This window comes from Lepidochelys kempii, chromosome 1 (assembly GCF_965140265.1).
Source record: "Lepidochelys kempii isolate rLepKem1 chromosome 1, rLepKem1.hap2, whole genome shotgun sequence".
Taxonomy (NCBI): domain Eukaryota; kingdom Metazoa; phylum Chordata; order Testudines; family Cheloniidae; genus Lepidochelys; species Lepidochelys kempii.
The window spans coordinates 145,523,890-145,535,944 of NC_133256.1; the positions used below are offsets into that span (position 1 = coordinate 145,523,890).

A 12,055-nucleotide genomic window follows, 5' to 3' on the forward strand; every position below is an offset into this window, starting at 1 on the left:
ATAGTACAAATTAGACATTGCGTTATCTCACTGAGTCAATAGTAAGATCATTGATAAGTTAAACTTTTCAAAGCAAATTCTAAGATGCTTTCAGGTATGGAGATGCAACTTGCTTCCTTCTTTTTTTTTCTCATTCGCTCCTGCTTCCCTCCTTTTTGATTAATTATTGCTTTACAATGACTTCCCATGTCCTCTAGCTGTCATTAACATAATGAAGATAAAAGTTTTTTGTATATGTAATTGTCCCAGAGACAACATTAATTAGATAGGAAGAATAGGAACTCTTCAACAATATTACTTCAGAGTACCATCATTAAGGGAATAAATTCCCTGCCTTTCTGGCATCTAGACAGCTCTCATGTGACTCAATGAAGTAGAATATTTGGGCAACTCAGTGTATGTGAGATGTCATAAGTAATTATCTAAGCCATTTCCTAGGCTCTTTGACTTGGGCAGTGTTGTCAATAATCACTACGTTTAAATACAAGGACTTCAGTCATGGGTGTATTATATTGTCATTGAACAGGAATGCAAGGCAAAAACATGGAGACCGAGTATTGTGTTCAAAAAGGACACTCTCATCATCCGGGAGGTTAGAGAAGATGACATTGGAAATTACACTTGTGAGTTAAAATACGGAATCTTTGTTGTCAGAAGAACTACAGAATTAACAGTTACAGGTAATTTATAGGCTCCTAATATCTCTTTCTGATATTGTAAAGAATGACATTGCCTTTTTTTGTTTTAGGTCATTTGTGATATACATTGCAACTACTTAGCCAGAGACAAAAGTTTTGATGATTGTCGTTGCCTAGGTGATGTGCCCAAACAATCTTACAAAGTTCCAATTAGTGTGCACAGCGCTCTGAATGAGGTCTAGGTTGGGGCCTGTTTTAGAGACTTGTAGGCAGCTTAGGTTTCTGAATGGGAAATGGAGAGTGCGTTCAGTTTTTGGTAGGATAGGTAGCTTGGAACCTATACTATGTATGGCAGAAAATAACATGATGGAGCCCACTATATTTGTTTGTGGAATGCTGCCTTTTGAATGCAACACTTCTAGAACTAATGTTGCTATGTCAGAGCGGCATCATTCTAGGAGGTACCTTCCAGAGGAATACTACCATGATTCTTCTCCATCAGGCCCACCGGCACAACCATCCAGCATATCAATCATATTGTGCACACCTGTGAATACTAACGGTGAAATCCTGAGCCCATTGAAGTTAACGGCAAACTCAGACTGATTTCATTAAGGCCAGAATTTCACTCCATGTATTCCACATTCATCTAGCTCTAGTTCTAATTAAAAAAAAAATCCTATAATGGCTATATCTTCTGAAACATAACATTGGTGACAGGGGAAAAGATGCTTTTAATATAATTTACATTAAAACCTTCAACATCCTACATAAGTTACATCATGATTTGATCTTGCACGTACTGTAATAGCAATATACTCTATTCCAGAAAACAACCTTTCTGCATAAGGGTTAGTCCAACCGTTTTTCAACTGTTCCGTCCTCTCCAAACCTCAGTATCACAAGGACCTGTCCTAATGTAGAAAGAATATGGCACAGCGCTATCCAAGGAAAAATTGTACTGAATTGATTTCCAGAATTATTTGGTAATATTGGGAGATCATATATGTGCTATATCTTGGGTCTTCAGATTGCAGTGCACTTGTCATTTCCAATGCAACATTCCTTAATAGCTGGCAAAGTTTAGGTTTTCCCTGGGGATTGAAGGTGAAATAGATTCTTAGTTGCCTCAGCAACACAAAAAAAAATAAAAAAAAAAGAAGCTAGTGGCAGTGTGTTTGGAGTAGGAAACAAAACATACAAAGAAAGAATCTTAGAGCAGAAATATCCACTTCCGGTTCTCTTTGTTTCTCTGCTAAGTCCAATATAAATGTATATCTCATCTGGCAGTTAATTACTGTGTTTATAGTATGCCTCGATCTGCGATTGTGGAAACATTTCTGAGTTTATTAGAAATTTGTTTTCTTATGTGCTAATGAATCTCAGTATCGTCCATCTTGCACTGCTCCCACCCAAAATATGAGAAGCTAAACGTAAACCTCATGATTTGTAACTTCCACTTATTAGATTAGTCAATTATATATCTGGAAATTATACCGTGTGTTGATTTGAGAGAAATTCAGACAATCAATCATGTTTTCTTTAAGCACAATATCCAGTTTCTCTTCATATTTTTTCTTGTATATGAAATTGATTTATTTGGTGACTAGAAGCAGGCAATTACTCTCTAGTGATTATGCTAACAGTAAATATCAATATACCCTGTTTGACTCTCCTGAAGGAGAGCAGAGATAGAGGAGTGCTGTAGTTAATTTATTTCAAAATAAGGCTCCAATTATCTTCTCAATGTATGATTATGCTCTTGAGTAGTACATAATCTTTCAGCTCTCCAGTATTCTCTCAATCACTTTGGAATGGTGCTTCCACTGCAAAAATATATCTTACTGGTAAATTTGGTGTGCAGTGTTGTTTGAAGCAGACTAAAACTACAGCTACTGAAAAAGGAATAAGAGCAGTATGAAGACATGCACTCACATAATTTGTGATAAAGAATGTTCATTCGTCAGTTATGTAGTTTCTGGGGGAAAGCTCTATACTTAATGTGAAATGAAAGTGTGACCACTCAAGAAGAGACTTGGCTTACTTTTGAAGTGTTTTAAAATGAATGAGATTAAGAGAGGAGAGCTGCATGATTTCTGTATCTGACAACCAGGGAAGATGTAAGAACCAATTTGTTGCAGAGCATCTTAGCAATTTTATTTGTTTTGGTATTACTGTGGTTCTGCATGTTGTCTTTATATTTATGTGACTAAGCTAAAGAAATAGATACACTAGTATTATGATCAGTTTTCTTCTTTTAATACATGCCATAGGCTACAGTCAGTAACCATGTTATATTATTATTTGACACGTGTTTGGTAGGAAGACATGCAGACATTAAATATGTCTTATGTTCTGTTTATGTACTGGTGAAAAAGAGTTTATTTTCCAAGTGACATACATTGCAATTTATGTGAGATTATTTCTGTTGTGTTTAAAAATAGCTTAGACTTGAATTCAGGGGTCAGAGAATAAATGTCGCATCCTGATTAAAAACATAAAGTTGACACCTTTTACTAAATTAGCTATAAATGAACTAGCTAAAAGCACTCCCCCACCATATGTAGAGGTAGGGCATATCAAGTGAATATATGTGTGGGCCGACTTTTAGACTGATAGATGGGTCCCTTTTCTTCACTGATATAACCCTTTTATCCTCACTCATCCTCCTTGCGAGTCCTTTCATCCTTGTCTATTCTTCCCCCATTTATCACCCTGCATCATTTATAAACTCCTGAAGTTTGTAATGTATATGGAACCACTACTGGCAGCTAATTCCATTAACAAATCTACCTCCCCCAAAAACTAATCATAAGAACCAGTCCTAATACTGTGAAGTTTCTATGCTAAGCCATTTGTGACTTACAACTAGCCAAATCCAAAATTATGGAGGTGTTCAGAAAGTGAGAGCAATGAGAGTAGTTCTTATGAGACAACCCCCCGCCCCCGGCACCTATTATGTAAGGTTAGCACATCTAGCTGGAAACTAGTGACTCTCCATAATCTACAACTATTCCTCTGCCTATTTTTCCATATTCTGATGCAGCAAATGTGTGGTTATTTTCTGGTGTTTGTGTGTTTGTATGCATTCATGTTTAATAAATATTGTCTTTAGGCTTCCTGCCTCTGTCTGTGGTGGGAAGAACTCTTCTGGGGTGTATTGTATTTCCATCCTGTGCAGAATGTGTTATGTGAAATCCATGAGCCAGATGCTCAACTGGAATAAATCACCATAATTCCACTAAAGCTGAGGATAAAGATCTAGACCTTTATATTAATACCTTTTCTATCATCAAGTAAAATAGTGAATGTTGCAAAAAGGGATTGTCATCTGGTTGGCGACAGGGGGGCCGTGTTAAATCAAATGCAGAAGTGGATTAAAACAAAACATGCATACACAGTTGTTGTTTTTTTTTTCTCATCTAACTGCCAGGTGAATCAGGCAGTGGGTGGAGAAACATAATTGCAGGAAGTTTCCGTCAAATCTATTTACATAAAATTTTCATTCCATTTTGGCTGTCCACAGCCCAGATCAGAACAACAGGGTAAAAAAGGTTTTGGCAGCTAGCATCACTTTAGAATCAATAGGTCAGCTGTGAACAATTTACATTGAAATCCATCTTTCGCATTATAGGGCTATTGGAAATCTACTTTTATGCAGATAAAGTTACTTAATAAGAACAACATTTTAAAATGAAATGTCTATATTGTAACTGATCTTTCCTGTATCTAGTAAGTTCAGTATTCTGTACACTATTATGTTCTATAATGAAACAGCAAAGTTGTTTAGACCTCCAGAGGATGATGAACTTTTGCTGGCTGAATGGGGTAGGAAAGATGATCCAGTGGTTAGGCCACTAACCTAGAACTCGGAGCACCTAATTCCTGCTCTGCCACAGACTTCCCCTGTCAGCTTGGGAAAATCACTTAGCCTCTCTGTACCTCAGTTACCATCTGTAAAATGGGAATATTATCATTTCCTGACATTACAAGAGTGTCAGGAAGATAAATACATTAAAAATTGTGAGGCATTAAGGGCCAGATCCTCCAAGGTATTTAGGTGCATAAGGCACCTAAATACCTTGGAGGATCTGGGCCTCAGATACTACAGTAATGGGGGCCATGTAAGTTCCTAAAATAGATATACTGGAAGGCGAAATATGATATCAAGGCTGTGTGTGTGTGCGCATGCGAGTGTGCGCATGTGTGGTGTCATAAATATAAAGGGAAGGGTAAACCCCTTTGAAATCCCTCCTGGCCAGGGGAAAGCTCCTCTCACCTGTAAAGGGTTAAGAAGCTAAAGGTAACCTCGCTGGCACCTGACCAAAATGACCAATGAGGAGACAAGATACTTTCAAAAGCTGGGAGGAGGGAGAGAAACAAAGGGTCTGTGTCTGTCTGTAGTCGTCTTGGCCGGGGACAGAACAGGAATGGAGTCTTAGAACTTTTAGTAAGTAATCTAGCTAGGTATGTGTTAGATTATGATTTCTTTAAATGGCTGAGAAAAGAATTGTGCTGAATAGAATAACTATTTCTGTCTGTGTATCTTTTTTGTAACTTAAGGTTTTGCCTAGAGGGGTTCTCTATGTTTTTGAATCTAATTACCCTGTAAGATATCTACCATCCTGATTTTACAGGGGGGATTTCTTTATTTCTATTTACTTCTATTTTTTATTAAAAGTCTTCTTGTAAAAAACTGAATGCTTTTTCATTGTTCTCAGATCCAAGGGGTTGGGTCTGTGGTCACCTATGCAAATTGGTGAGGCTTTTTATCCAACATTTCCCAGGAAAGGGGGGGTGCAAGTGTTGGGAGGATTGTTCATTGTTCTTAAGATCCAAGGGTCTGGGTCTGTAGTCACCTAGGCAAATTGGTGAGGCTTTTTACCAAACCTTGTCCAGAAAGTGGGGTGCAAGGTTTTGGGAAGTATTTTGGGGGGAAGGACGCGTCCAAACAGCTCTTCCCCAGTAACCAGTATTAGTTTGGTGGTGGTAGCGGCCAGTCCAAGGATAACGGGGGTAATATTTTGTACCTTGGGGAAGTTTTGACCTAAGCTGGTAAAGATAAGCTTAGGAGGTTTTTCATGCAGGTCCCCACATCTGTACCCTAGAGTTCAGAGTGGGGGAGGAACCTTGACATGTGGATACACATTATACAATCTAAATATATTGAGAACATAGTAAAAATTGAGATTTTCTTGAAAGCTTCTTGACTGGTAATACATGACAGTATTAAGGCAGGGGTACATTGCTCTCCTAGTAAAAGAAATATTAACCATAAATGGAGATGGAGAAGATAAAATGTGATGACTTGGGAATATAAGTAAGAAAGACTAGGTACAGTTGTATTTAACTTGTAAGAGCTTTAAAAGATCACTTCCTATTATTTACACTTATTATGTTAACTTTACATTCCATACTAGATATCACAGAAGTATACATAGTCACATAAATGAAGGACCGATGCTGTAAATCATATTTATAGTGAAAAGAAATTAAATCCTCTTTTCCTATATGACTTTGAAAGCACTTTTCTATGTCAGTTATACATATTTCTCTGGTGCTTACCACTATAGTTTCTGTGCATCTTGTTAACATTAATTAAATAAGCATTAAATTTCCATGAGGTGGGGAAGTGGTATTATCCTCAGTAATATGAGGAATGGAGTGGTTTAAGGGACTTGCTTTATGTCACTCAGAAGTCTGTGGCAGAGCCTTGAGGAGAACACCATTATCCAGTTTCTTCTACCTGTTGTACCATCCACTTCACATGGAATACTGAGTATTACTGAGCATAATATTTGGGCATGATATAAAAGTATGCTTTCCGTTGCATTGTATCATATCAGCTGTGATACAGGATGTGGGATGTGCTGGTGTTAAGCATTAGGGAAAAGCAGCTGCCTTTTTTTTTTTTTTAAATGTTAGAAACACGATATTAAGGGAAAGCAAAGGACGTAGTTATTTCAACACACCCTGGCTCCAACCTGGAGACTTCATGATGTCTTCCAAACAGGCCTCAGAAAGTTGGGAATTCAGCTGTTTCCCTAGAAGCTGCTGTCTCTGTGGTTGTCTGGTCATCACTGAATTGCTCGGGTCACCATTTTGTAGGAGCCTTTGCCAATGGGCTTTTTTGAACAGCTGGTTATTTATGTCCAGGAAGGGGGAACAGCTGCAGCCCTAGGACAGTCATTTTACATCTGACTGCTCTAGGCTCCTCCTTCCTTCCTTCCAGCTGGTGAATATTTGCAGTTCCAATTATGGGTTCCCTTGGTTTGCAGAAGGTAGAACATCTTCACAAAGGTTTTGATGGATGAATGGGGCCTGCGTGTTGTGAGCTGACACTAGCAATGTGGGAAATGGGCCAGCAGCCTGCAGAGCTGATTAGGGACAAATCCTCCTAAGTGTAGTTGTTTTTTGTTTTTTTTTAATTATGGCATAATAGTGGTTCAGCTTCCTTACCTCCGTGTTTCTGCCTAGACCCACATCTTCCCAGCAGACAGCAGGTAGTGAGCCCTATGTCCTTCTATTCTTTTTCTACGCACTGCAGCCCTCGTTTCTTTCCCACACCAAGCAGACTTCTGATGGGGAATCACTGTCAAAGTCCGAACCTAGTAATGTGAACTGTGCTTTCGCTGCTGCTGCTCTGAATAACTTGTATATTAACATCAATGTTAAAGCCCATCTCAAAGCAGAAGTGAAAGCAAAGATTGTGGTGCAATCTCTGATTTGGGAGTTTAAATACAAATATTTTTTTCAAACCGGACTGGGAATTTGCTCTAGAGGTAGTTTTAAAATAGCTAGTGTATTAAAAGTAGTGGTTATACAAGAAAAATCTCTGTTTAATGGTGCTAGTTTTGTATTTTTTTAATGTATTGTGTGACAGGGCAAGGCCAGATGGCTATAGTAGTAGGAGATAGATATATTAGCTCCAGGCTAAACAAATCCCTGGTACCAGGATAAGTTAAATGGAAGCTGCTCCAGGTCAATTAAGACACCTGGGGCCAATTAAGAACTTTCCAGAAGGCAGGGAGAAGGCTAGGTTGATTGGGACACCTGAAGCCAATCAGGGACTGGCTGAAACTAGTTAAAAGCCTCCCAGTTAGTCAGGTGGGTGTGGATGTCAGGAGCTGTGGGAGGAAGTTGTGCTGTTGGAGAGACTGAGCAGTACACACCATATCAGGCACAAGGAGGGAGGAGGCCCTGAGGTAAGGGTGAAGTGGAGCTTGAGGAAGTGGGGGCTGCCGTGGGGAAGTAGCCCAGGGAATTGTACATGTCATGTTTTTAAAAGGTCAGCTACCATAGCTGATACTATTAGGGTCCCTGGGCTGGAGCCCAGAGTAGAGGGCGGGTCCGGCCTCCCCCTTTGTCGCTTCCCCCCGCCCAATTAATCACTGAGACTGGGAGACAACAGAGATTGTGCAAGGGAGAATAGCTTCTCCTCACCTCCCTCGCTGGCTTATGATGAAAATGGCTCAGTAGACTGTGACCCTTGTCTCGAGAGAGAGAAGGGTTATGTGGAGGGTCACAGTGAGCCTCTGAGGCTAGCGAAATCCGCCAGAAAACGTGGGACCCACGGAGACAAGGACAGAGCTTTGTCACAATTGGTAGAAGGTTCACATCTTCAGTCACTACTTAGTGCCTGTTCCTTACTGAGAATAATTGTTAATTTACTTTATGTACCCTTTGAAGTAGTATAAAGTAAATTTATGTCAGATAAATTTACTTTTCTGTGAGAACATATTTCTTTTTCTTTAGTGCTGGTGAAAAGATCTCTATCTCCTATCAGAAATGTGCTACTGTCTAAGCAATCTGAATCAATTTCCTTCTTCCAGTGACATCTGTTTTAGAAAGTGTTATCTAAATTGAAAATGATAAATTAGATACTTTTTTATTCTAATAGCATATCACAAACAGAAATGTTCACTTAAACAAAACAATTTGTTTTGTGGGGTTTTGTGTAATAGGTTTATCTATAAAGGAAAACCTGCTCTATATTAGAGTATTTGTGAATATTTATACCTTCAGATTGAATAGCATCACCCAAATTATTTATTAATTGGAATTTTTAAAAAAGATGCATGTTTCTAATTCCTAGCAACATTCCAAAATTAGATAGTATGGTTAACTTGGGCCACAGAACACAACATGGGCCATAAACACTTTCTGATCCTGATTTACACCTGAAATGTTTAGTTTAATATTATACCTCATTGTGCCCATCCTACAAAGGTATCTGCAAGTGCAGATCTGTCTTGCTAGCATGGAGTCCCATTGAAGTCAAAGGGAATCAACCTGGTCATAAGGGGCTGTGCAGTGGATCCCTTTGCAAGAATAAGTCTCTCCTGTAAAATGTATACCATAAAACATACAGGATACGCAATCGAGCCCTATCAGCCTTGCTGTTAAACATTAATATATGCAATTCCAGCCTGGCCTTTTGTGACTTTTAGCATTACATTAATGCTTTTCTTTGCATTCAGTTAAGAATAAGAAGTACTAGTACCTTTGCAAATGATACCAGAGCTAATCACCTGGGCCTTAATCATGAAGTCTTTTTTCAGGGTCAATTTTTGTTACCCTTACATAAAGTAGTGCCTTATTTTTGAGGAGTAGTCCCATTGAAATATATAGTGTAAGGTACATGAGTAAGGGTGTCAGTATGTGGCCCTCAGTTTTTACCAGCTTTCCCCAGGCATGTCTCAAAGGGATTTGGCTCTGTTAAGATCTATCTCAAGAAAAGCGCGTCATGGCAAACCAAGTACACTTTGACCTTCGGTCAGTCCCTCGGCCTTTTCTATCTGCAAAATATTTTATGGCATATTTCAGCAACACCAGCAAAACAAAACAAAAAAAAATTCGCAATAGCTTTTTCCAAATGTGCAAAATCACTATGCCCCCAGATCACCATCTTTGTGCACCTATTCTTTCAGCTACAGTACAATGGCCTACAGCTCAAACTTTAAATTTCTGTACCCTTCTATTTGCTAATTGACTGCAAGACAAAGCCAAAACTTCAACACGGGAAACTAACCTCAGTAAATGTAAACTAAACTCAGTATGCAGGCATATTTTAGTCCTTGCTTCATATGCAATTTAATGACCAGATCCTGGAAACACTTTATTTGTGTGAGTAATATCACTCACATCCACAGTCCCATTGACTTCATGAGGCCTATTCATGTGACTCAAGTTACTCATTTGCATAAGTATGTACTTGGTTGAGCCTTAAATCTATACACTGATAGGCTTAGGTCTGAACATTTCCATTCATTGAAAGAATAATGATGCTGGGTGAAATCCTAGCCCCATTGAATTCCACTTCAGTAGAGCCAGGATTCCATCCACTGGCTTTAGTAACACTGACAGATTTGAAATCTGTAATCCTGACCTATGGTTCGTCCCTGTTACCAAATGCTGATAATTTGCTTTTATATATAAAAGTATTTCCATATATAACTGATCAGCACTTGCAATTATTACCATATTCTGGGTCACCATTTAGTCTCATCAAGACCAAGAACTGAGCTGATGCAAATGTGTGAACTGGTGAATCACAAGTTTTTCAGTCTAAAATAATGTACTTGCTTATTCACTGTACATGCAATTGTTTAAAGTATTTGGAATAGTCAGGGAGCCCCAGTCCTTAGCACACTGTTGGCTCAAACCCGCAGTCTTGAAGCAGCTAAACCTTCCATTTAAATCAATGTGATTTTAAGCTCAGTCCTCTAAGCGGGTCACACAGAAAAGCCGAAGAAACACCTTAAACATAAAGATGCCCTTTAGTGTTTTTAATTTGCTAACAACTGTTTTAAATGCCTTTCCCTACCAGTTCGTTCTTTTCTATCCATTAAAAACAACTTCTTTTTTTTCCCGATTTGTTATGGACTGCAAGCAAAAAGCTTTTTCTGCTTCTGGTTATCACATCAGCATCACTGGCTATATCATTTCTGATAGTAATAGGATTTGTTGGTTAACTTCTGTTCTCTTGGCTGTCTGACAGACTTTATCGTCTCAGCACAAGAAAAACGTTGCTAGGATGTAGTGGGTTTTTTGTTTTGTTTTTAAAAATTGGTGATTAGTCTTAAACATAAAATTTTAAACAAAAAAATGTTTACAATGCAGTGATATTGCCTAGTGTTAGAGTTGGTCAGATTTGGGCCCGACATGATTTAGGAGATTTTTAAACAGCTATTTATGGGATTTTTTTGTGGGGAAAGAAGGGATGTTCAAGTTTAATCAGTTTGTGCTGATCTATATTTTAGTTGAATCACGGGAAAACTATGGTTCATTTTTTTTTCTGAAATGTTGTGAATTTAGGTTTTGCTGGTTCATTTGTTTTGTTTTGTTTTAGTTCCTGAAATGCAAAAAACCTGTTTCAGTGACTTTAGCTTATAAACAGTCTTGATTATGTAACTCTTTCATTTATTTATATTAATTATTTGAGATGGTTCTTTATTTCATATAGGTATTAAGTACCAAAAAATAAATATTGAAGAGTAGATTACTCCCCCTATGTAGTTTCTACATTTAATGGCAGGAACTAACCATTCAGTCCTGGACTGATGCACCAGCTGATGCTATAATTATCAGGGTTGATGGTTATTCCTTTTGTTAATTAACCTGATGCACAATCATCATGCATTTAATTCAGCTCTACAATATATTGAGAGAGAGATTCTATTTACTGTACATTTATTATTCTGTGAAAAGAGTAATAAAATATAAAGCAAACAATAGAGTTATTATGAAAGCAGGATGCTCACAAAATCATCCCAGCACTTCTGGTAATGCACTAAATCCTTCTGGGTATAACAAATTCCTGGCTAAAGAGTAATTAGAAATTAGCGATCTTCTTTATAGAGCAATAATTTCTGTGTGCCTAAAAACAAGGAGCTAAATTAAAACCCTATGTGCATTTGAGAAATAATAATCAGAACATTCTGCACAGATTTGATGAAAAAGGTTCTCTATAAATGTTCAGTTAATGTACTTATATATAGCTGTAGCAGCATATACACCCCAGATTCACATGCAGAAAACTTCACACAGGGATCCATGTACCTTACTGAAAAAAACAAGACCAAATGCAATGAGAGATGCATGTTATTGGTTATATGTAGAAAATGTGTATTAAAAACACCTTTGGCAAATTTGCAAAGAAGGAAGGATGTATAATTTAAGGATGATTTGGTTTTGCTGATGATGACCTTCTGGTCTCTCTACCTCTGTGATGCAATTAATGATTTGCTATTCCTATTAGAAGCTGAGTCTTTTTATTAATTCTACATTGTATTCTCTTCCTTGTCTATAATGCCTCCTTTTCTTCGATTATCTGGTCCCACTCTCCTCCAGGTTTAGATATATTCCAGGTCTTGATTTCTGCTTAAGTGCCATTGCCATCACTATTGCCACCCTAA

General features: G+C 38.0%; 1 protein-coding gene across 4 annotated transcripts in view; it reads left to right on the plus strand.

The window, feature by feature from the left end:
• Positions 1-12,055, plus strand: part of IL1RAPL1 (interleukin 1 receptor accessory protein like 1) — a 1,117,545-nt gene that overhangs the window by 682,949 nt on the left and 422,541 nt on the right. For all 4 annotated transcript variants that reach the window (XM_073328264.1, XM_073328235.1, XM_073328255.1 and 1 more), the window contains one exon: positions 527-680. In XM_073328264.1, the coding sequence (XP_073184365.1) occupies positions 527-680 (154 nt within the window). The remainder of the gene's footprint in view (positions 1-526; positions 681-12,055) is intronic.